The sequence below is a fragment of the Mytilus californianus genome, unplaced genomic scaffold (assembly GCF_021869535.1).
Source record: "Mytilus californianus isolate M0D057914Y unplaced genomic scaffold, xbMytCali1.0.p SCAF_3, whole genome shotgun sequence".
In the NCBI taxonomy this organism is placed as follows: domain Eukaryota; kingdom Metazoa; phylum Mollusca; class Bivalvia; order Mytilida; family Mytilidae; genus Mytilus; species Mytilus californianus.
The window spans coordinates 121581573-121607519 of NW_026262679.1; the positions used below are offsets into that span (position 1 = coordinate 121581573).

The 25947-nt window shown below is 31.3% G+C and overlaps 1 protein-coding gene across 2 annotated transcripts in view; it reads right to left on the minus strand.

The window, feature by feature from the left end:
- LOC127736030 (transient receptor potential cation channel subfamily M member 3-like) overlaps positions 1–25947 on the minus strand; it is a 140295-nt gene that overhangs the window by 66450 nt on the left and 47898 nt on the right. For both annotated transcript variants that reach the window (XM_052246527.1, XM_052246528.1), the window contains exons 3-6: positions 13012–13091; positions 2900–3065; positions 2210–2426; positions 762–886 (exon numbers count right to left, since the gene is read on the minus strand). In XM_052246527.1, coding sequence (XP_052102487.1) covers positions 762–886; positions 2210–2426; positions 2900–3065; positions 13012–13091 — 588 coding nt within the window. The remainder of the gene's footprint in view (positions 1–761; positions 887–2209; positions 2427–2899; positions 3066–13011; positions 13092–25947) is intronic.

The following is a 25947-nucleotide window of genomic DNA, read 5'->3' on the forward strand; positions in this document are numbered from 1 at the left end:
AAGTGACAGCAGTTGTTTCTTTTTTATTCTAATTTGAAAATGGTGTGAAATATTAGTAATCTTCCAACAAGAAGTAGGAAATACTTTTTATCCAAAATAAATGCAGGAAAATCGTGATAACAAAATAGAAATTCGGTGTGGCCTAAATTAAATTTACAATGTTGAAATCAATATGAAAGGTAAAACTTAAATCACAACAAATATAATTTCTCAGAGCATGTCTTAATCAAGAAGACTAGACGAATACCATTTATAATCATAAAAGGAACCATTTAATGTCATTAGCCAGTAGACGATCTGTTGTAGATAATCGGTATTGCAGTGGTATGATACAGTTACAACGTGATTCAAACTCAATAATCAATTTCCAATTCCATCATGTAGGCCTCTTTTTCTCATAGTTCTATGTAAATACCATATTTTGACTGATTTTAATTTTGAGATAATTTTTAACAGACAGTAAATAGGTCTACTTTCTCTCCTCTCATAATGGTTACTTAAGATTTAAATGATTCATAGCTGTTTATACTAACCATGCATAATGATTTTACATATTTTTTGTGTTATTTATACTTTACTGTCAAAACAGAATGATTAAATACTCTATAAATAAAGCAGAGAATGTCTGTTCTCTAAAAAAAATAGTGCTAAAAACTATCTGACACACGATTTGTTTAAATATGATATTCTGTTTGCATGTCTTCAGTATATAAAACTGCATCCGTTTGTCTACACATAGGATAACTGACAATAAAACGTACATCTTTGCCGACTAAATCCTCTTTATTCTCCACAATCCCCCACGGTGCCAGTCCTATAGCTACAACTTTGTTCTTGGTTTTCGTTGTTCTATCACTAATAGCTTCTCCTACATGTCTGGTAACACCTGAAATCAAATCAACAATTCTCAGTATTTAATGCATAAACATTTATTTCAAAAATAATATAAATATGATCAGCATCTAATATAGAACTTTCAAATGATATTAAATCTGTGTACTTTAAGGTAATGCTAAGTAATTTACTGGGAAAATATTTTTGTTATCCAAGATTAAAAATCATAGTTTCCAGAGCTTTTAGTTCCAAATTCACATGCTTGATGCAACAAAATGTATTTTGGACAGACAAATTTCCAAACATTGTCAGTCCAAATGTCCATAAACACAAAAATTCTTTTGAAGAACTCAGAGATAAACCTTGTCATACTATGATATATATTAAATCGGAATTATTACCATGACACTTTCACATCTGAGGAGGAAAAATCACTATTCCATAACTTTTAATATCTTCACATACAAATTAATTATTTCTGATAGCCATGCACATCAATCACATTCTTCTAAAGAAGAAATCCTTTTATCCAAAAAAATTTTAATTTCAAGAAACTTAAATATAATGATAAATTTTATTGATGGGGATGATGCAATGACCAGACAGATATTTGTATAACTGACAATAAATTACTCTGAAATATATTTAAAAGACATTTATCTTGGCTATAATTAGACTCAGAAGTGATCTAATCAGAGAGATTAGTTTTCCTTATATAATTGATTAACATCTGTGTTACTATGCTATTCAATTATCTGTCTAAATATGACTCTTTGCACTTTAAAAAATGCTCCATATGAACCTAATTTCACTTTACTGAAAAAAATACTGATATTTATGATGAGTTTATTTTTTCATACACAATATTTTTTCAGTATGTCTTTATTTGTATAATTACAGAAATATATTTTGTCTTAATTGTTTGTTCTAAATGGGTTTTTTTCTCCATTAAAACAAATTATTTCTTGGATGCAATAATAAATAAATTGAGAATGTGTCCATGGGACACAGATGATGCCCCCACTTGCATATAAAGTTATAAAGGGACATAACTCAAGAACGGTAAAAGTGACTACACCCAAATTCGAACTTGATCTGAGTTTTGTGGTTATAATCATTGTGGATAAGTTGCATAACATTTGGTTGAGGCAAACTAAAGTAAGAGAATGGAAACTAATTTTGGGATGTACGGACGGCCAAGGATAACACTTAATGCCCCTGCTGCTGATGACGGGGGCCTAAAAATATGATTGATTGTTGCTTGCTTAACATGCAGTTGTAATTAAAAATTACAATAGTGGCAAAAAATTTCAGATAATTCAAGTCACATATGAACTTCTCAGAGAAGTTGATGCATCACAGACAGATTCCCTACCTGTATTTGTGCCTCCAGTAATGATCCAAGCACCTGTTGTTCTGGCAGCTTTCAACAACCCTTTACGGAATACTCGCTTTAACTTAGGTTGAAGGTCAAAGTTCAATATTCCTCCATGAACTGTTATAAGTAACTTTGGTAATGCTAGTCCCCAGTGTTTCTGTAGCAACTGTAAAACTTGATCTGGTTTACTGTCGAAGCTACTCAATCTAACATACTGAAAAGATAAATAAATATATTACTGTCGAAGCTACTCAATCTAACATACTGAAAAGATAAACAAATATATTACTGTCGAAGCTACTCAATCTAACATACTGAAAAGATAAACGAATATATATTACTGTCGAAGCTACTCAATCTAACATACTGAAAAGATAAACGAATATATATTACTGTCGAAGCTACTCAATCTAACATACTGAAAAGATAAACGAATATACTACTGTCGAAGTTACTCAATCTAACATACTGAAAAGATAAACGAATATATTACTGTCGAAGCTACTCAATCTAACATACTGAAAAGATAAATAAATATATTACTGTCGAAGCTACTCAATCTAACATACTGAAAAGATAAACAAATATATTAATGTCGAAGCTACTCAATCTAACATACTGAAAAGATAAGATTTACTGCACATATATTACCAGTTTGCCACTTTTTATTCTCTTATTTTAACTTACCTGTGCCTTGCTCGGATGAGGTGCTCCCTGAAATTCTATTGTACCATAGGCATCTGTTGGTTTGGATTCAGTATGTGCATATGGATGCCATCTCTCTGGACCCTGGGGTACTTCTAGCTGTTTAGGGACTGTGTCATGCCAATTTTCTAGTCTTCCACAACAACACCTACCAAATAAAAATATTTTTATTTTAGAACAAGTTCTATTTCATCTTTTTATTTCATAGTATTATAACATTTTTTCTACATGCAAAGTACACACATCACAACACCCCTGTGGTTTACACACAGCTCGATGTCGTTAAGGTATAACAGTTTGTACCAGAGATATATTTATATGGTTCACAGTTTTGACAATCTGCAGTAACTAAATGAATGATTGTATTCCTATATGGTTGTTTGCTTAAATCATTTTTCCGATTTCATTTCTGAAGTAAATTTTTTGAATACTACTGCTATACCTTGGACGATGAGGAGTTTTCAATCAAAGCAGCTAAGCTACTGTTCTAAGATATTTTATCAACTATTTAGTTATTGAAGCTGCATACAATAATTGTTTCGATCAACATTTTTCAATACCAATGAAACTGTCAAAAGACCTATTTCATACATGTATTGAGAAGACATAACAGATTCATAACTTGACAGAACCAAACTCTCTCAAGTTATTGTAAATTCATTTGGATTTGTGATACCAAGTTTATGTTTATTGTATCATAAACTTTTGTTTTTCTGTTGATCTCAGTTCCTTATATAATTAATTTTCTATCAAAAAAACCTACGAACTAATCAATGAAAGTAACATTTTTACAGCAGCAATCTCAGATTGTTATTTCCTCAATCAAGCAAGTTAATAACAAGGCACATCTACATACCACAAACTTGGTTCTATTCTTTATGGGTTTATTTTTCCTCAAGAAAATTCAATAAAAAAAAAAAAGAACAGATTCCATTTTATAAATCTTATGAAAGCATATTCCTTTTTTTCTTATCATTATATGAAGAAGCACATTTGCATAAAAGTTAAAACAAGTCAACATTGATTGATTTTGCATAATTTAATTTGTCAAGCTGCAAACTGCATTGCCAGAGCATCTGGATATTCTTTATTTCAATTTGTCTGAGAGATTCTAAGTAACAGAGAGAAAAAGAATTTCAGACAGTCATAAAATTAAGTGAACCATTTATAGATAAATGTCTTCAGAAACATATATGTTGAGATTTTAATTCTTTTTATTTCCCCTTTTCATGTCTGTAAGTTAACTTACAAAATATCAGTGAGGCCATTATTCTATCTCATAGGACACAGTGTACTGCCAAAAAGTTTAACATGTATCTTGTTCATCATTTTCAGCATATTCAATAGTTCAGTCAGTGAAAAAACAAGTATTGGCCACTTCTAGGGGTGTGTGTCATCAATATATAATGAGTAAAACTGGAACAAAAACCTTCCATTTTATATAGTCCTGTAGCTTAGTATTTAGCTGTAATCAGGATGGGTAAAACTTGAAAAAGAACCTTCAATTATATATTCCTGTAGCTTAGTGATCAGCTGTTATCAGGATGGGTAAAACTGGAACAAGAACCTTCCATTATATATTCCTGTAGCTTAGTAATTAGCTGTTATCAGGATGGGTAAAACTGGAACAAGAACCTTCCATTACATATTCCTGTAGCTTAGTAATCAGCTGTTATCAGGATGGGTAATACTGGAACAAGAACCTTCCATTATATATTCCTGTAGCTTAGTAATCAGCTGTTATCAGGATGGGTAATACTGGAACAAGAACCTTCCATTATATATTCCTGTAGCTTAGTAATCAGCTGTTATCAGGATGGGTAATACTGGAACAAGAACCTTCCATTATATAGTCCTGTAGCTTAGTAATCAGCTGTTATCAGGATGGGTAATACTGGAACAAGAACCTTCCATTATATAGTCCTGTAGCTTAGTAATCAGCTGTTATCAGGATGGGTAAAACTGGAACAAGAACCTCCCATTATATATTCCTGTAGCATAGTAATCAGCTGTTATCAGGATGGGTAAAACTGGAACAAGAACCTTCCATTATATATTCCTGTAGCTTAGTAATCAGCTGTTATCTGTGTTCACACTGTATGTATCACTCTGCTCAGCTCTTCATAAAATTGCATATCAGGGCTATATGACGTCAATACCTTAACCCGGCCTAGATAACTTTGACCCAGAAATATCACCTAAGTCATATTGAATGAACCGATTTCAAGTCATCTTCCAGTTTGCTGGTGAAACAAAGGAAAAAGCTTGCTTCTATCATGCAAACTATACATAATCAATCTGATAAATCGATTATCTGGTTTTCATCATACCGGTATTCATATTGTAAAATATCAGCTGCTCGACATAATATGGAGATTTTTTGAAGTCATTCTTTGCACTCACTAGACAAAAAGCTCCATATTGTGACTAGCAGCTGGTATTTTACAATATCAATATGCAGACAACCTGATAATGAGTACTTATCAGAATGGGTAAAACTTGAATAAGAACCTTCCATTAGCGGTTAACTAGCTGTTATCAGACATCTCACTAAAAAATTACAGACCTCAGCAATAGTCAACACTGCAATGGTCTTTCATGAGCTGGACGATATCAACTTTATTTGCATAAATGCTATTGAAGCAATACACTGAATGTATGAAGACAGATGCATCAAGTTAAATTTTTTGCTTCCTGTTCCAAATACACCATTTATGCCTCCAGATTTAATTCCAAAGGAGTGTAGTAGCGTTGGAGTTTTATGTCAGAGCAAAATTAAAACGGAAACAGATTTTTCATATAAACTATATAAATAGAATAGATTTTTATTTCTTAGAAACCAAGCATTATTTAGTTCCAATAACTATGATAAAATTTAATTTATATGCAATTGACACAATATTCTTGTCTTTTCAAATTCCTTACCAAACACATGTTATACTTGTATTGTATTGTAAATGAATCATTATACAATATAATTTGTAAATCAACTTTTGATTTCTAGAAATGAACTCCAAAATTGTATGTAGGCATAATCAATAAACTAGGATAACAAGTTATACTAAGTTATTGTTCTGTATATCATGTTATGTTTGGTTATTTGTAAATGTAAGCTTGTATTAGGTACATACAGGGAATTGAATCATTCATTGAATGTAAATTTATTGCAAATATTTAGTATGTTTTACCTGGAGAATAAAATATTCAATCATTATGGATTATTAACTAAGTAAAACAAAGTAAAACATAGCACCATTTCAGATTAAAATTGTAGAGTTTTATTCGAATTATTTAAAAAAAGTGTTGTTAAATACTGCTTTTAACTTTGAACAAGATGAATAGCTATAAAATGTCAGAATTATGAATAAACTAAAGTCTATGGGAATTTAAAGTTGGCAGTGTGGTTTTCAAAAGTGTATTCTTAACACTTAGCTATATTATAGCTTGAGACAGAATATCTAATAAATCTTAATTCTTCACACTTCCAGCTTAGCTGAACATGTGCATTTGTAAAAAAATCATTTTATAAGGTATCAAGTATCTGCCGGAAGCCAACAAGACTTAATGCACCAACACCATTCAAGATAATGTCTATTTTCTGTTAGTTTCAAAATATTACCATATGAAGTTTTATTGATTGCTATTTATGCTTCCCAATATTCAACATACAACAATGGTTTTTTTTTTCAAAATTGAAAAGAATGGATTAGCACATGAATTCACATTTAAAATGCAAGTAACATCAAAGAAATCCATTAATTATTTCAACAAAGAAATTAATATTTTTCCTGCAACAGTGAAAATAATTACAGGAACTCTGTTAAGCCTTTTACTAAGCAGTATAATCATCACAGTGTGTCAGATTAAGTTACTTAGTTAAAAATGGCTAGCTGATTGTACCAAGCTTAGAAATCTACTACAACAACTTAATGCAAGTATTGAACCCTGCCATTAGCATCAGACCATTGTGGTCTTTTTGCAATGTACAAAAATCTCATTTTGTCTTAATTATAACAAATTAAACCAATCTTATCTTATTCAAATTTTGACAGATTTTAAAGATACTTTGTGATAAAATTGGTGGTAAATATTTTTTTTTTCTTTTACATTATTCAAATTGTTTATAGAGGTCAAGGTCACTTAAATTTAGTGGGGGTCCGTTTTTATTAATCATGTTGAATTGACTGAGAAAAAAATGATTTCTCTTTGGTGTATAGTAGCTAATAGATCTGGACCTTTACTCAAAAACATATCTAGTGCCATTCATGAGTAAAATGAAGGTCAAGGTGACCTTATTCCAGTGTTCACCTTCATCACTAAACATGATGCATTAACAGACACACATATCATTCCCACTATGATATGTAGTTGCTTAGATCTGGACCTCAATGCAAATATAAACAAAACTAGGCAAGCGTAAAATAAAGGTAAATGTCACCTATTCGTAATGTTGACCTTTATTAATGAACATGATGTATCAACTGATAACACATAATTCTTGTATGAAATGTTGTTGCTTAGTTCCTGACTTTTAACACAAACCTAAATAAGATAAAATAAAATGCCTCGCTGAGGGCAGCCTGATACGACCGCAGAGGTCAAACCCTGAACAGTTTGGGCAAGTTTGGACACAATATTCAAGCTTGATACTGTCTGAATTTGGATTGTGATCAAGTTTTTGACATAATATAGGTTTCTTACACAAAATAAATGTGGTCAAAGATATCAAAAATTTGAAATGGGACATTTAATTTACCTAGAATGAAAAAAACTTTTTGAACCCCCCCCCCCACTTGGAGTAATTACCCCCAAACTCAAACCCATCCTTCCCTTTGTGGTATAGAACCTTGTAGTACAATTTTAGAGAGATCCATACACTTAAACACAAGTTATTGTTTGGAAACTAGAAAAATGCTAGTTTTTGGCCCCTTTTTTGGCCCCAATTCCTGAACGTTTGGGGAAATTACCCCCAAACTCAATCCCAGCCTTCCCTTTGTGATATGGAACCTTGTAGTACAATTTTAAAGAGATCCATACACTTAAACACAAGTTATTGTTTGGAAGCTAGAAAAATGCTAGTTTTTGGTCCCTTTTTTGTCCCTTATTCCTGAACGTTTAGGGAAATTACCCCCAAACTCAATCCCAGCCTTCCCTTTGTGATATGGAACCTTGTGGTACAATTTCAGAGAGATCCATACACTAACACACAAGTTATTGTCCGGAAACTACAAAAATGCTTGTTTTTGGGCCCTAATTCCTAAACTGTTGGTACCATAACCCCCAAAATCAATCCCAATCTTCCTTTTGTGGTATTGAACCTTCTGGTATAATTTCATAGAGATCCATTCACTTAAACTAAAGTTATTGTTCGGAAACCAAATGGGTCTTCGGAGGACGACATGATAGCATTATACGAACGCAAATTGCGGTCGTATAAAAATAGAAGGAATAAACCTATGAATGGACAAAAGAGGAGGGGATAATGAAAGTTATGATTACTGTTCCACAGATTTCCATTCTCAAACAAAACATGCTTTTTTTCAGCTATTTATGTAATCTCCATCAGATGAAATTAATTTATAAAATATTTTAATTAACTGCAGGCATGATGAAAATGTGTACAAATGATGTATAAAACCATAGTGAAGAAAATAGATACATTACCAATTTGAAATTAACAACCATCAATAGCATTGAATTCAGAGATGAAAGGAAACAAGAAACAATAAAAGTCTGAGATCAAAGTCTAAAAAACATTCTTGATTTTATAAAAACCTTTTAATTGAAAAATCATAAAGCTAATAAAACAACAGTTATAAGAAATTTATGCTGCTTCTAGATCATTATTAACACACGTCACACAAGTCATTGTTTATTATAAACACACGTCACACAAGTCATGGTTTATTATAAACACATGTCACACGAGTCATGGTTTATTATATACACGCGTCACACGAGTCATGGTTTAATTTCTATGATTATATACACGCGTCACATGAGTCATGGTTTATTTTCTATGATTATATACACACGTCACACGAGTCATGGTTTATTTTCTATGAAATTATATTTAAATTCTATAAATCAAAATTAAATGAAGGGATTTTTTTTTAAAGCAGAATTTAAAGAAATTGAAATTTACTCTAAAAGAGAAAAGACATTTTGTGTTTTGTGTTCAGAGTGAAGAATGAGATTGAACAGATTAGAAGATAAAGTAACCGAACATCTGAAAATATTAGTTTTGTTTTCAACTCAAACATGGAGCAGGCACAAAAATAAGGATTGTTTAATATTTTTTTGTATCTGTCCTTTCACCACAAATATTTTAATCATATCTGCTTCTAATATCGGGTATTTACTGCAAGAACAACAAATGGTATCTAAAGAAAAGGATTATATAATGAAACACAGGTAAATATTTGTAATCAATAATGTCAAACAATATAAATACAGAAAAAAAATATGGTCCCATTAACCTTTTATGTGACCTATAAATCTAAATCAATTTCTGAAATGATTTGGCCTAACACAGGATTTTCTTCCCACCAGAACCAGTAAAAATCCTCTGTTTTACCTAGTTTTTCAGTAATTAGCAAATTTCTTCCCATATTTGTAAGTGTCATACAGGAAATTTATTGTGAATAATATTTTAAAGAGTAAATATCACTCTGACTAACAGCTTATTTACAAATAGCCTTTCTTAAGACAATTGATTTCTGTCCGTTTTCTTTTTTAATTAACAATATTTCTCTGCTTGTTTATAGCTTATTACAAATCATTTACTTAATCAATTTTTTTTTATAAGTATAAATATAAATAAATGAATTGCAAAAGCCCTTTTTCAAGTCTTAAAAATAAAACTAGTTTTACTTCATCTTTTCACAATGCTGCTTTGAACAAAGTGGTAATTTTTCGAAAACATTGCCAGGATGTAGTTTTTTCATTATGACCTCACAAACAAGAGGCTCTCAAGAGCCTAAATCGTTCACCTTTATTTCAGAGAAGATTTTAAAATGTTAGCAAACTTGATGAACAAATTGTGTAAAACTGTCTTTAAAGGGCAATAACTCCTTAAGGGGTCAATTGACAATTTTGGTCATATTAACTTTTTTGTAGATCTTACTTTGCTGAACATTATTTCTGCTTTCAGTTTATATATATCTATAATAATATTCAAAATAATAACAAAAAACTGCAAAATTTTGTTAAAACTACCAATTGGGTGGCAGCAACCCAACAATGGGTTGTTCGATTCATCTGATAATTTCAGGGCCGATAGATTATGACCAATTGAACAATTTTACCCCATGTCAGATTTGCTCTAAAAGCTTTAGTTTTTGAGATATAAGCCAAAAACTGCATTTGACCCCTATGTTCTATTTTTAGCCATGGCCGCCATGTTTGTCGATGGATCAAAACTTCGGATACAATTTATAAACTAGATACCCTAAGGAACATTTAATTAAAGTTTGAAGGTATTTGGCCCAGTAGTTTCAGAGGAGAAGACGACGGACGCCAAGTGATGGCATAAGCTCACATGGGGCCAGAAGCCCCGGTGAGCTAAAAAGGGAGATAACTTGCTGATTCACACAAATATCACTTATTTGGACTGGTCTCATTGTGTTCATGGAAATATACCCTCAAGTGTTATTAATTTATCTTATCTGGCACTGCCACCTGTGTTGTGTGTGTCTATTTCACTTTTGTTTCTCAATGTTAATATATGTATTTAGAACTTTGAAATCTGTTTCGTGGCTTATTATTTTAATTGTAAATTAGGAATTACTACATGGTGTGAAAGAGAGGCGAAAGATACCAAAGGGACATTCAAACTCATAAATCGAAAACAAACTGACAAAGCCATGGCTTAAAAAAAAAAAAGACCAACAGACAAACAACAGTACACAAACACAACATAGGAAACTAAAGACTGAGCAACACGAACCCCACCAAAAAATGGGGTGATCTCAGGTGCTCTGGAAGGGTAAGCAGATCCTGCTCCACATGTTGCACCCATTGTGTTGCTCATGTTAGTACAAGCCCAGTAATAAGTCTAATTCGGTAGGTCACACTCAGGGAAAAGGGGACCAGATTGTAGTTACGACAATTGGAACATATCTGCTGTCATCTGTGAAACGGATATTCCATAATGGTCAACCAACTCGTGATGGCGTCCGTAAAATTTACGAAGGGATGATTTCAACTTCACCACTTGGAACTCTTGGTTTAATAACTGCCTTGTGAGCAGCAACCCTTTTATCAAGGAAATCAAGATAGGAAATACAAGCCCTGGAATATCGTATCAACTGGGAGATATATACTCTGTATGCAGGTGCTGGAATGTTGCTACATAGAAAAGGAAAGTTCACAAATGGGAAGCTGACATCATCTCTTTTGTCGTAACGTTTTGTTTTCAACTGACCCTCATTGTCAATTTCTAGATGTAAGTCAAGATATGAGGCAGACTTAACTGTATCTGTTGTATCCTAAATTCAAGTTCTATGGGATAGATGCATTCAACATAGTCATCAAATTTTAAATTATTTAGTGAGAGAACATCATATATAGCAGAAAGTAAAGTTAAAGGATACTGCTAACTTCTTTTCTTTCTTCCTGTATGAAGTCAGCCTCATATGAATAAAGGAACAAGTCGGCAAGAAGAGGAGCACAGTTTGTTCCCATGGGAATACCGATTGTTTGTTTAAAAAAACATGTCCTCCAAAAGTAAAAAATATGTTGTCAATCAAGAAACCAAGCATCTTGATAATGTCAGTTTCAGTGAATGTTTTGTTTGAATTAGAGTGATTTTTTACAAAGTACGATTTATCCCTCCCTAAGACAAGATACTTGTATCTATGTTGGCCATTCTTTTTTATGAAACAAAGCAGGACCAACTCTTTCAATTTGTCTTTTAGTTTGGAATGGGGAATACTTGTTTAAAGTATAGAAAAGTCAAATGTTTTAATACTATTGCAAGATGAAAGAGTCTTAGATTGTATTTACTCTAAAAGTTATTTGGAATTTTTTAGTATCCACATCTGTGAATCTCATACTGTGAGTTTTTTTACTGTAAATCTTTATAGTGTCTTTTTTTTTCTTTTTTTTTGTTGGGTTGCTTTTTTATTGTCATTGACCACATTGGTATCTTTAATCCTACCAGAGAGTAGATTCATACAAAATACTAAAATACAAAAAATGACCATAAGCTAAACCTGAAATCTACAATGAAAACAATTTCCTACTTGTCTTCTTAACAAACTGGTTTAATACAAATAGTTCTTATATTCCCGTATGACCATTTTTCTCCTAAAGTTTTTGAACAGCTCATTAATCATATGGTACTTACCAAGTTCATCATTGAGAAATATCTTATCAATAGAAATGATCCCAAGAGTGTTGTAAGAAAACGTCTTATGATCTACAGTGTTAGTTTACCTAAAATTTTCTCACTTTATCAATGCAAATTTTCCTTTAGATGAATTTTCTTTGTCTATTTTTAAATCAAGACTTGTTTTAACCATTTAATGAGTATCATTATTTGGATGAGCTGATTCATAGCTTTATAACAATGTCATTTTCATTGGTAAAACATTCTTTCACAATAAACATATTTTCCGCGGGTTGTTATTTTTCGCAATTTCAATACATTTATTATAATCTTTTCTTGTGAGAGTTAAATTGGTGAAATGAAACCTTATGCAACATGACACCAATATTGCACAAAGTATAATGATGGCATTATATATGAGATTGCCAAATAAAACAAAAATAACCCCAGGGTGAAAATTTCAACGTTAACAGTAGGGTAAAACAAGTCAGACATCGTGACATTAACAGAACCCTTTGTGGTGTCATAGTGGCAATCTGTACCTTGGCAGCTTTAATATCAGTCAAAAATTATACCATCACTGATCAGAATAGGTCTGAACTAATAATAGAATGTATTTACGTTGCTGATTGAGTCCTGGATACAGATCAAACACAGCGAATGGCTCACATTTGTCACTGCAGAACAAATCAAAATTAAAAGTTTTACTCATTCATACATGCCCATAAGGCAAACAGTGTGAAAACCATATCTCAAAACTTACTTTGCAGAATCTTTGGGACTAGGTATAAACTTGATGCAGTCACGCTTTAAAAAAGTTCTTTCAACCCATGATTTCTGGCCCTGAAAATAGAAAGGTTTAAGACTCATTTAATTATTATTACAATATATAATATAGATATCATTTACCAGGAACTGCTCTTTTGCTTTACTCAAATACAGCTCCCTTTGAGTAATCACAAACTTTGAGATTCTAGTGAATGCAGTAGTACATGGTTTCTGTGATAGCCTACTTTTAAATCTAATGTGTGAGTGTACCTTACTTCCTTGAAATGAAAACCATATAGACAATGAGATATGGTAATCCCCTAGTGATAGAAAAACATAACAGAAGCATTTGCTGAACAAATTTCAATCCATATCAAGTTAATTTCTAATGTTTCCTTGTTGCAATTGTTTTTTTTTTTTAGATGATTATTGATAAACTTGTTACTCAATATCCAAGTTTCAGCTTTCTACACAAGTTGGATTATTTATTGGCTTGCTGATAGATATCAATTTAATGACAATGCATTCAAACATGTTGTAATAATACTGTAACCTGTGCTCCGTTTGAATCAAGAAGAACTGCAAATGTCCCTTTTCACTATGTTACGCATTATTCAAAGGTATATGGATTGCAATAAATGCTTAAAAAAGCATTTATATTTGTCCTATAGCTTTCTGAAAAACTACTTTATTATGGTCATGTTTCTAAGCTATAAGAAAGCATAAAAATATTCATGGTACTTGCTCTTAAATTCTATTGCTAATCCCCATATGTAACATTATGGATGAATTAATTGTTGACACAGAGATATGTCTCTCCCTATGGCATAAAATTCAGAAAAAAAACAATCTGATGGACAGCAACATTGCTAATTAATTCAAAGTCACTGGACCATGACCTAGGGGACAGGGCTTCAAAATAGTCCACAAACTGAGATGTACAGACAGTACTGTAACTTTATAGAAATATTGTTTTCTATTGTAAGTAGTTCCATAATCAACTTTCCTATACAAAACTTGTGCTTTTGGATTGCTGTCTCATTCAAATGTTTGCAATTCACTTTTATTTGTATTGCAATTTGAAAATTTCAATGGACTCAACTTTAGAGGTTCACAGAAAGGTACCCATTCACTGCATTTAAACCTTATCTCTTTCATTGCTGGTTTTAAGCTTAAGTTATCTATATCATCTATGAACAAATGAAAAAATATTTCTTATTCCTCCAACTAATTTTCAAAAGTGTCAAAGACATTTCTGATATAAACCTATGATATAAGTTTCATAAAATTCTGGCAAGAATTAAACACATGAGAACAATAACATTGCAATTTTCCATATGAATCAATAATTTCAAGGGGCATAACTTTTTTAAAAACAATTGATCGGCACTGATTTGTGAACTCTCCATTCAAGAACATGGATGATATAAACATATAATATAAGTTTCATAAAAATCTGGCAAGAATTGTACACATTACAGCGCTCATAAGGCAATTTTCCATATAATTAATATTTCGAAGGGGCATAACTCTTTTAAAAATTATTGATCGGCACTGATTTTTGTCCAAGACATTACTAATATACACCTATGATTTAAGTTTCATAAAATTCTGGCAAGAATTGTACATATGAGAGCACTAACAATGCAATTCTCCATATAATTTATATTTCCAAGGGGCATAACTCTTTTATAATAATTGATCGGCACTGATTTTCAAACTCATCCAAAACATTGCTGATATAAACCTATGATATAAGTTTCATAAAAATCTGGCAAGAATTGAACACATGAAAGTGCTAACAATGCAATTTTCCATAAAATTAATGTTTCAAAGGGGCAAAACTCTTTTAAAAATATTTGATCAGCAATGATTTCGAACTCGTCCAAGACAATTCTAGTATAAACCTATGATATAAGTTTCATAAAAATCTGGCAAGAACTGTACAAATGAGAGCGCTAACAAACCAATTTTCCATGTTTCCAACGTGTTACGCGGGGGACAATGATTAGTTATGAGTTTAAATTTTCTGTCTGAAAGAAGCAAATGCAGCCTTGACCATCAGAACTGAATAACAAACCAGACAATTTGATCCAAAATACCACTAAATTACCAAGAATGAATAATGTAACTTAATAATCACCCAACTCACAATTCAAATAGAAACAATGACATTTTGACCACAATTATTTGTGTTATAAACCACTTATCACAGTAGAACTGAGACCTAATAATTTAGAAATGTCTTATCTCTAAAATACCAATATACTAAAAACCTATATTAGGTACTGTTTTGTATAGTCTACTGATGTAAAGTCAGACGGTTTGTCTGACAGATGATTTACATACATTTTTACAATTTTCATGTTTTAAGTGAGATCTGACCAATCCTTTAGACTTTCTTTGACAAAAATATTCATTTTTCATACACTGTTATATTTGGGCAAAATATTTATTCATATTTACTTTTCATTTCCCTTCATAAGCAAGATATATATTATATGTGTCATAAAACATATAAGAAACTCCATAAGCCAGTGTCAGTTATATTTTGTATGCCTCATAAAACATGAAGAAAAAAATCCATAATCCAGAGTTTTATATATTTCATGTGTCATCAAAACAGAAAAGAAACATACTTTCATAAAAAACAAAATCACAATGAAGCAGTATTTCATTAGTTTTTTCTGATACCCAGCTTTTGAATGAATGGGTTTTTTTGTTTTATTAAAAATATTTTAGTTCATGTATGTAACAAGAAGAATTACAAGATATGTTTGTTAATTATAATAAACTGTTAACACAGAGATATGTCTCGCCTATTTGTTATTTTGATAATGCAAATGTTGAAATTAAAATAGTAATACTTTAACATGTAAGTTATGCAAATATTCAAAGTCAATGAACCATGACTGAAGGTACAGGGCTAAACAATCTCCATGGAAATGAGATGTGCCAATGCTAATACAACTGCAAACCAAATACCAATGACTTTTCATAAGTCGTTCCCTTTAAACAGACCTAAACACAAACATTAACTTGTAAACCATGTAAAAATTTCAAAGTCAATGAACCATAATTAGGGGGTGGGGTTATATAATCTCCACGGAAATGAAACTTGCAAATGTCAATACATTTGCATACCGAATATCATTGACTTAACATTAGTGGTTCATCTTAAACTGACATAATCACAAACTTATACATGTAAACTAAGCAAAAGTTTCAAAGTCAATAGACCATGAATGAGGGGGCGTGGCCAAATAATCTCCATGGAAATGAGATATGCCAATGCTTATACAACTGCATACCCAATATCATTGACCTACCACTAGTGGTTCCCCATAAACTGACCTAATCACAAACTAATACATGTAAACTAAGCAAAGTTTCAGAGTCAATAGACCTTGACTGAGGGGGCGGGGCCAAATAATCTCCATGGTAATGAGATGTGCCAATGCTAATACAACTGCATACCAAATATCATTGACCTACCACTAGTGGTTCACCATGAACTAGACCTAATCACAAACTAATACATTGTTGACGCTGCCGCCTCCGCCGGAAACAGCATACCTATGTCTCGCTTTTTGACTCCGTCAAGGCAAGACAAAAAATCATATCTAACCAACCAACTATTAAAATAACTTTCTAACATTTTTTTTTTCATTTCACTGCTTCAAATAAAGCCTAAGCTTTCATGTAATTTTTTAACAGTCTGTCACAAACAAAGTGTAATTAATTACTACAAAGGAAGTTTATTTCATTTATCAGCATTTTATCAAATAACTAAAAGACCAGAAATGGCAAACCAATACCCATTTCTACAAGACTACATCTGGAACATAAAGAAATCTTCCAATACAAAGGTAAATTCTTCTCCAGATTAGCTCAATAATTCTATCACACCAGCTATGGAACTATTAAGAGCTTGACCTCTTGTTGAAGACAGTATGTTGCCCTCCTGATGTCTTTTAGTCATTTTTGCAGTTGCATCTCATTGATTTATATCTCATATTTAATTTTATTCATATCTAAATAAGATTTGTCTTTAATATCAAAAAGGACTGAAATGAAGGTTTTTTTAGTTTTCAAGAATAAGCTCAAACATAAAAATTACTATCAATTAGGAACTGAGGGGTAAATGATGATGCAGTGAGTGAGTGAGAGTGACCTACTTTTAAAATGAAATTGTTATACTTGGCTAGAAGTTATATGATTGTAGGTTGCAAAGTATACCTTAGGAATGAACTTGAACACAATATATTAGTGAATGAAGCTTAATATTAGGTCAGAGTGGCCTACATTTTTTAAAGGCTGTTATAATTCCCTAGGTGAATCATTAGACCATAGTATTTTGGAAGAAAAAGTTAACGTCTATCATTGAAGCATAAATTGTAGGTCAGAGTGCCATATTTTTTTTAACACCTTTCTACACTTCTAAATGCATCTGTACACCAAGTTATATGTTACCTAGTATCTAAGATCTGTTTTTCATACTTAAATTTAATATAGGTCAATTAGGTGTAAAATGTAGATCAATGTGACCTACTTTTTAGGGAAGGCTGCTATGCTCAAAAATGAAGTTGGACATAAAATCTAATTCAAGTTAATGAAGCTTAAAATATAAGTCAGAATTCCTACCTTTTTGGTAGGCTGTAATAATCCCCTTGGCGCAACCTTAGACCAACCTATATGATCCTAGGTCACTTATTATCATACAAATTTCAAACATGGACTTAACAGTTTAATACACTTTGATTGAGCATAAACAATAAGCCATAGTAACCTACTTGTTTGTATTGAGCACTGTTATACTCCTCTAAATGCATTCTTACATCAAGTAATATGATTGCACTGTAAGTCACTTAATTTTTTAACTTAGTAAAAGAAATTCTTGTAGTCTTTTTATTCAACACTAATTCTTTGCTTTTTGATATTGTTTTAGATATTCAAGTTACCCATGTGCATCTAATTACCAGGAAATACTATTTAGGGAGTATCAAAAAAGTTATAAACTGTTTTTTTTTGTCAGTGGTCTGACAACTGTTACAGAAAAACACAAGAGAAACTGTCACAAAACCTGTAAAAAATTATATAAGATAGGACGTGATGGTAATATATCATAAGATGTGATTGTTCTCATACAGTACTAAAACTCTTAAAAAGACAAAATATCACTTCTTGCACTGGATAAAAACTCTAAAGCCTGAAGGCTTCTTATACATTTTCATATTCATGACATTGTCAAATTTCACACTATATATATGAGGCAGTTGTTACCTTTGAAAGAGGACAAAGTCCATATATTTGCAATTCAAAATAGCATTTCTTGTTTTTTTCCTCAAAATTAAATTTAAAAAAAAGTTTGAATCTTATTACCAAGGTTATGAATTATTTTTTCATTGTGAAATGACACCATAAATATAAATGATTATAATTAAAAAAAAAAAACAGTTTTATGCATAATGTAGAGCATATTTTATTTGTCTTCCATCGAGGTATGGTGGTGGACAAAAGAACTTGATATAGCATAATTGAATATAGTTGCATTACTGCAGTTCTTTAAAAAGATATACAGGGGCCTCGGTGGCCGAGTGGTTAAAGTAGTTACTACTGTAATTACTAGCCAGTCAACACTGAGGTTGTGAGTTCGTGCGGGTGCATTCGACTCCAATCTTAATTGACTAGGATTGTCAGTTTTCCTATTGAAGGTCGGTGGTCTTCTCCGGGCACTCCGGCTTCCTCCACCAATAAAAACTGGCCGCCACGAATTAGCCCAAAAGCAATGCTTAAAAGTGGCGTTAAAACACCAAAAATCAAAAATCAAATCTAAAAAGATATACAGTGATTTTGTCATCAGATAAAATGAGCTTTTCAAAAAAGTTTAAAGCTTCCATTTTTTTAAGAGAAGATTCATGCTCGGTGTAAAGATATTTACAAATACTAAATGCCAAATCAAGTTAAAATGAGTATTAGAACAGGAAATGAAAGACTTTTCTTAACATTTATCACATATGTTTTCCTAAAAAACTAATTTCTTATAAAATCATAAGATGAATAAGCAATGCTGCATTAAAGACAAATTTTATTATCTTGTAACCAAATAGAAAAAAATTCATATTATTGAAAATATTTAAACCTTCGTGCAAATTGAAGATCCAAGCTCATGCACCCTAGAAATGTGCGTAGACCAGAGGCAGTGATGTGAAATGTATACATCTCAGAAGTTCTCACAGAAATTAACAGTTTAAAACCATGTATGATTATCAATGTTTATACTTTCAAAATCAGATTTTTCTACTTTCATGAGGACTGAAAAAATTGACAAAGAAATTATCTATTTATTGTCTTAATGGCATAATGCTTTTAGGTAGATAAACATATTTGCAGGAAATTGTATGCTCCTATGATCAGTCAGGGGCGTTACTTAAACAAGTTATTTTTTTTAGTTACTTATATAGGTCATATTTGTTTGTAAAAAATATAAAATTACTCATTAGAGTTATTTTAAATTTTAATAGAATCATGGACTAAATGTAGTTTTCATGAATTTTTACATCATTTTATATCATAAAATTAAGAATTTATTAAATTTGAGAGGAGTATAGAGATACAGGGTTACTTTAAAATTAATGACAAAAATATTACTTGAATAAGTTATTTTATACATCATTGAAAGAACTAGTAATTACACTTATTTAAGGAACATATGTAATTGTTTTGGGTTACATATTATAAATAACTTCAAGTCTTAACTAAATCACAAGTTTCTATCTATTTATATCTGTCTACCTTCAAGATTTTCAATGAAAATGATATTTTAATAGTCCCAAAAGACCAATCTTTGACCCAGAAGCATCGATATGAAAGATAAGTGCAAGATAAGTGCGTCAGAAAGGCAATTAGTGTTTCAGAAGAATTAGATTTTATATTTCTTGGGAAAAATAACCAGATGACTGTGAAAATTTGTTAAAGATAGTAAAATCTTTATAATTGGACACCCATAAAAATAATATTTAGAAAAATTACTTATGTAAGTAATATTTAAGATAGCCTCGTTTTCAACATTACTTGTATAGGTAATTTTAAAAGTTACTTGTTTAAGTAATGCCCCTGACTGATGATGTTTTATGAAAAATCAAGACTAAATGAAAACTGGGACTAGATTAATGTGCATATGAGATAGCAAAAAAAATAAAAAACAAAAAGTTAACAATTTTGAATTCACTAGTATATTGATTTTTCTACTGTAATAAGGACTTTGTCCTTTAACAATTTCTTGAACTATAAAGGAAAGATTGTTATTGAAAAATATAGTTAATTAAGATTTGTAATCAGAAACAGAATTTCCAATTCAATGGTACAATATATAGTCAAAATATCATCAAATATTATATCTTTATCACTCAGTGAATATCTTTATAACTATGAAATCCAGATTGCCAGGAGTCTCCCTAATCTACTTCAGGCAACCAAATATTACATCCCCCTAACTCTGTCTCTTTTTAGCTACAAAGGTGTGTGTTTCACCAATCTTGTTGTAAGGTGTAGTCATTGGTTAACTATGTATTTTACTTTGAGGGGGAGGGTGACAAGACATAGGGACCTTTTGACATTGGCTAGACAGTAAACACAAAACAAGTACATGTACATGTCTACAATCTTTTGTATTGTACACAGCAAATTTATATCTGGCAAGCATTGGAGACTGACTGTCTCAATTAAAATTACATAATTTCATCATAAGGAAAGATGCTTTTATGGCAAATGTATGGTGCAATTTATTTCAAATTAACCAAAAAAACTGTAAAACACCACCAGCAAAAACATATTTTATATGATTCTCTTCCAAAGATACAATAACGATAATATTCCGTTATGTAAAACTAATTATAACGAGCTTTGGAGTATTCCAAATTCAATTTGTTGGAATGTGGTATAAATTCAATATTCTGAAAGAAACAATGTATTACATCACATGGTGTTATTACAGGGAACTATTGATAGTGTAAGATTCTGTCACATCCTAAAACCAAAGATATCATATAATTTGACAACAAAATAAGTTGGGAGTTGATTCAAAAATTTCTTGCCATCAATTTGATTCCCATTCAAGCATGGACTTACATAATTTTAACAAATTTCATTGAACCATTTCCTTGAATTGCTTAAATAATTCAATACTTAATCTGTTGACAAAAGATTTAATATCCATTTTTTCTTTTTTTTTGCACTGGAAAAGTTATTGGAAACTGCTTTGTTAATACAAAATTACTGCAAAAAAATTACTTTTCTGCAAGCTTTGACTAAAATTCTACATTTAGGATAGTTAAGTCGTCAATACTTGAATCAACTTTAGTGCAAATATGTCACACTTTCTCTTTCAAGAAAGATTTTGTTCCAGCTCAACTATTTGTGTTGCAATCACATAAACTAGAGGCTCATTGGGAACTTATTCATATGTACATTGAAATCAGAAACCCACCTTTTTAAATCAAATTGGATTAAGATCATCATTAAAGAGAAACAACTGCAACTCAGTAGATTTTTCCTTTCAGAGGGCCAAAAAATGCGAAATATATGGGGAATGTGTCCATGGGACACAGATGATACCCCCGCTTGCATATCATAATGAAGTTATCAAGGGACATAACTGAAGAAAAGTAAAAGTGATGCTACTCAAATTTGTACTTGATATGAGATTTGTGGTAATAAGTATTGTGTATAAGTCTCATAACATTTGGTTGTGGCTAACTTAAGTTAGAGAACAGAAACGAAAAATTCAGCAAATTTTCCATTTGTAAATAGGCATAACTCAAGAACGGTAAAAGTGATACCACCAAAATTCAAACTTGGTCTGTATTTTATGGTAATAAGCATTGTGTATAAGTTTCATAACATTTGGAAGAGGCAAACTAAAGTTAAAGAACCGAAACCAAAAATTCAGCAATTTTTATGTTTATAAAGGGGCATAACTTAAGAACGGTATAAGTGACGCCACCCAATTTCAAACTTGATCTGTATTATGTGGTAATTAGCATTCTGTATAAGTTTCATAACAATTGGTTGAGGCAAACTGAATTTAGAGAACAGAAACGAAAAAAATTCAGCAATTTTTATGTTTAGAAAGGGGCATAACTCAAGAACTGTAAAAGTGACGCTACCCAATTTCAAACTTGATCTGTATTTTATAGTAATAAACATTGTGTATAAGTATCATAACATTTGGTTGAGGCAAACTAAAGTGAGAAAGAAAACCAACTTTGGGACGTACGTACGGAAATTAATATTTCTAAGGGCCATAATTCTTATAAAAACTATTGATCAGTACTGATTTTCAAACTCGTCAATGACATTGCTGATATAAACCTACAATATAAGTTTCATAAAAATCTGGCAAGAATTGTACACATGAGAGTGCAAAAGAGCAATTTTCCATATAATTAATTTTTTCCATGGGCATAACTCTTTTAAAACTAGTTCATTGGCACTTTTTTTAGAACTCGTCCGAGACATTTCTGATATAAACCTATTATATAAGTTTTATAAAAATCTGGCAAGATCTGTACATGTGAGAGCACTAACAAGACTGGACGCCTGGTATTTCTATGTGCCCTGCAACGTGTTGCACGGGGGACAATAAAAGCATTGATAGGTAATGGTATTGACAGGTATTGACATTCTCAGGGTTTTGAGCTATTTTATATAACTTTCAAGATATAAAACAACAAGAATTTGTCCATAGTACACGGATGCCCCACTCGCATATATCATTTTCTATGTTCAGTGGACATTGAAATTGGGGTCAAAACTCTAATTTGGCATTAAAATTAGAAGGATCATATCATAGGGAACATTTGTACTAAGTGTAAAGTTGATTGGACTTCAACTTCATCAAAAACTACCTTGACCAAAAACTTTAACCTGAAGCAGAACAGACAGACGAACGGACAGACGGACGGACCGAATAAACATAATGAATGCCCCTCTACTATCGTAGGTGGGGCATAAAAACATATGAAGACCCCTCTGTTCTATTTTTGGCAACAGTAGCCATTTTTGTTGATGGATCACATCCTGGATACAATTTCAAAACAATATGCCCTATGCAAGGGTATGGAAATTTTTCATACTGTTTCATTCATTTTTTGAGGACTTGACAATTCAGATCATTTTTTTCTTTTCAAACTGATGAATTTATACTAGAAGTCACAACATGAAGGAATCTGAACAGTTTTTACAGAATGAACTATGTGAAATTTCCCACCAGATTTAGTAAAAACTTTTTAAGAGTGATATGTGGAATGAAACAGTCATAACTTGAAATTGAAAATTCCCCTGGAATCTATCATGTAACTTTGAGTTTTGAGAAATCAGAAGTTTTAATGTGAGAACAAATAGTTACGAATGAACTAGGATTTAGAAAAGGGATTTCTTCTGACTATAAAACGGAGGCAAATTAACATATTTCACAATTCATTCTTGTAAAAGTGTTTCAATGTGGCTTCAGATAATCATTTTCTTCTTTGTAATTTGGCATGGAATTATAATTCAGGGACTCATATTGTACTTGTTATAGGGATTGTTATTGGGAGGGCACTATCACACATACATATTGTACTTGTTATAGGGATTGTTATTGGGAGGGCACTATCACACATACATATTGTACTTGTTATAGGGATTGTTATTGGGAGGGCACTATCACACATACATATTGTACTTGTTATAGGGATTGTTCATTGGGAGGGCACTATCACACATACATATTGCATAGTAAATAAGAAGATACTGTTTGACTTGAGAAAAATTCTTTTCTTTTTTTCTACAAAATTGAATAAAAGGTTTTAATCTTATAATCATTGTGAGTCTTTGCTGAAAAGTTATAAAATAAGTCTGAACTTGATTAATAAATTCTTCTGTCAGTTGTCAAGTCAGGTTAAACTGATTAGCTTTATCAACCTAATATCTCCTGAGGCTTTAAAACAGTAATGGAGGGCCCTGTAGATTATCATCTAATACAGAGTGGCAGTTTTATTACTGGAAAAGCATTAAAATCAAAATTCAAGACTGACAACCATTTTCTTCAATAGGCTTATGGGCTTTGAAAACATCTGATCCTGGAAAATTTGACAGAAATTAGGAATTTTTTTTCAGTCATTTGTAATTTTATTTGGTCTTGACAGGCAAATATGATTTTCCTGGACCCTTGGCTCTAAGGAATATTCAGGTCAAGTTTATTTAAAACGTGCGACCCAATAGTTTCATAGGAAAAGATATTTCAAAAGGTGAACGCCCCAAGATGACAATACAGAATGATGGACGCGAAGTGATGGCAAATGCTCACATAAACTGTTTGATCCTGGTGAGCTGAAATTACAGGATTTAAAAAAAAAAATTAGAAAAACAAGTAGCCTTCATATTTAAGAAAGTCTCCTGGGACACCATTTATCATAAAATGAATTTCTTAAATGATTTTTTTTATATATTCCAATGGACCCCCAAGAGAATTCCTGCCAACTCTGATAAAATATTGTTTTTATTTATTTTGATATATTTCAGTTTTCATTTTCTTAAACACTCTGTTAACAAAAAGAATACAATTATTCCTTCAAGTTTAAAAAAAAAAGAATTAAAACATTTCTTTTACCAGTTTCTTTATTCAGCAGAAACCTATTTCTCTTCTCTAAAAGGAATTTATAATGTTTTTTGAAAGAGCAATACTTCTTCATAAAGAAACATAAAGTTTAAAAAAAAATAATAAGATGGCATTTAAAGATTCAAAAGTACTTTTTTCTTTATCAAAATACTTTTCAGAACATCAGTATAAAATGAAATAATCAAATTTTCTTTCTTCTAGCGTTCAGAAATTATAAACAATTATTATTTGTTTGTTATAAAAATAAATTAAGGCAAGTAAACTGTTAAGATATAATAAAATATTTACCACTGCATCAGACTCTTTTTTCCGTCGAGAATTGACAAAATCCTCTAAAATAGATGTTATACTTGTCCGTGACCGGTTGGCCAATTTACTTTCCACCTTGAGCATCATTAATAACAATTGTCTTTTCTCATCAAACAAAACTCATATAAATTTAAATAAAATGTGTTAAATAATAACACCACGTTAATTAAATTCCTCAATCCATTAGGTCTCTAAGTATGAATAAAACTATTCAGAGACACTGGACGGCCTAATTGCCTTGTCAATAAATAAATTTATCAAGAAAGGAACAGATCTACCACACTGCCGTACTTCACACTATGACAGTAAAATCGTATAAACCATTTTTCTTTAAAAGATTTCATGAGCTGTCACTCAATCGTTCCAGTGACAATCAAACAACACCAAATGTCAAACATGGAAATTTACTAATCATTATGCATGTTACAAAACAATGTCCTTTGTATATACCTTGAGATGTTCTGGTTGAAGCCTCCAAGCTATCGCTAGTAAAAGGATATAAGTCTTAATGCCAATAGATGAGCAATGAATCCTATAACTCATATATCTATATATCCTTTTTTCAATTTTAACAGGTAAAAAATATACTATGTAATGCTTTTTTAAATAATCAATTTTTCTATAAACCCATATTTATTCAATGTAAATCTGCTTGATAGAACTTAATCTGAATACAAAATAATGATGAGTTTGATATTCTTATCATTTTTTTGTAATTAAAATGTTTTAAAATGTTACATGTAATGTACAAAACAAACATGTAATATATATATAGGTTTGTAGGTGTTAATTAATGCAAATTTATCAAGGACTTAAAAACAGCTAATTATCTTTAGTAAGACAAAATTGAAGGAATTGTGTGACATATTGACAGTATTATGATAGAACGAGGTTCTCTATGATACTGTTGATGTGCATCCAAAGTACTGTACTGTACCTGATACACCTCATCCAGCTGTT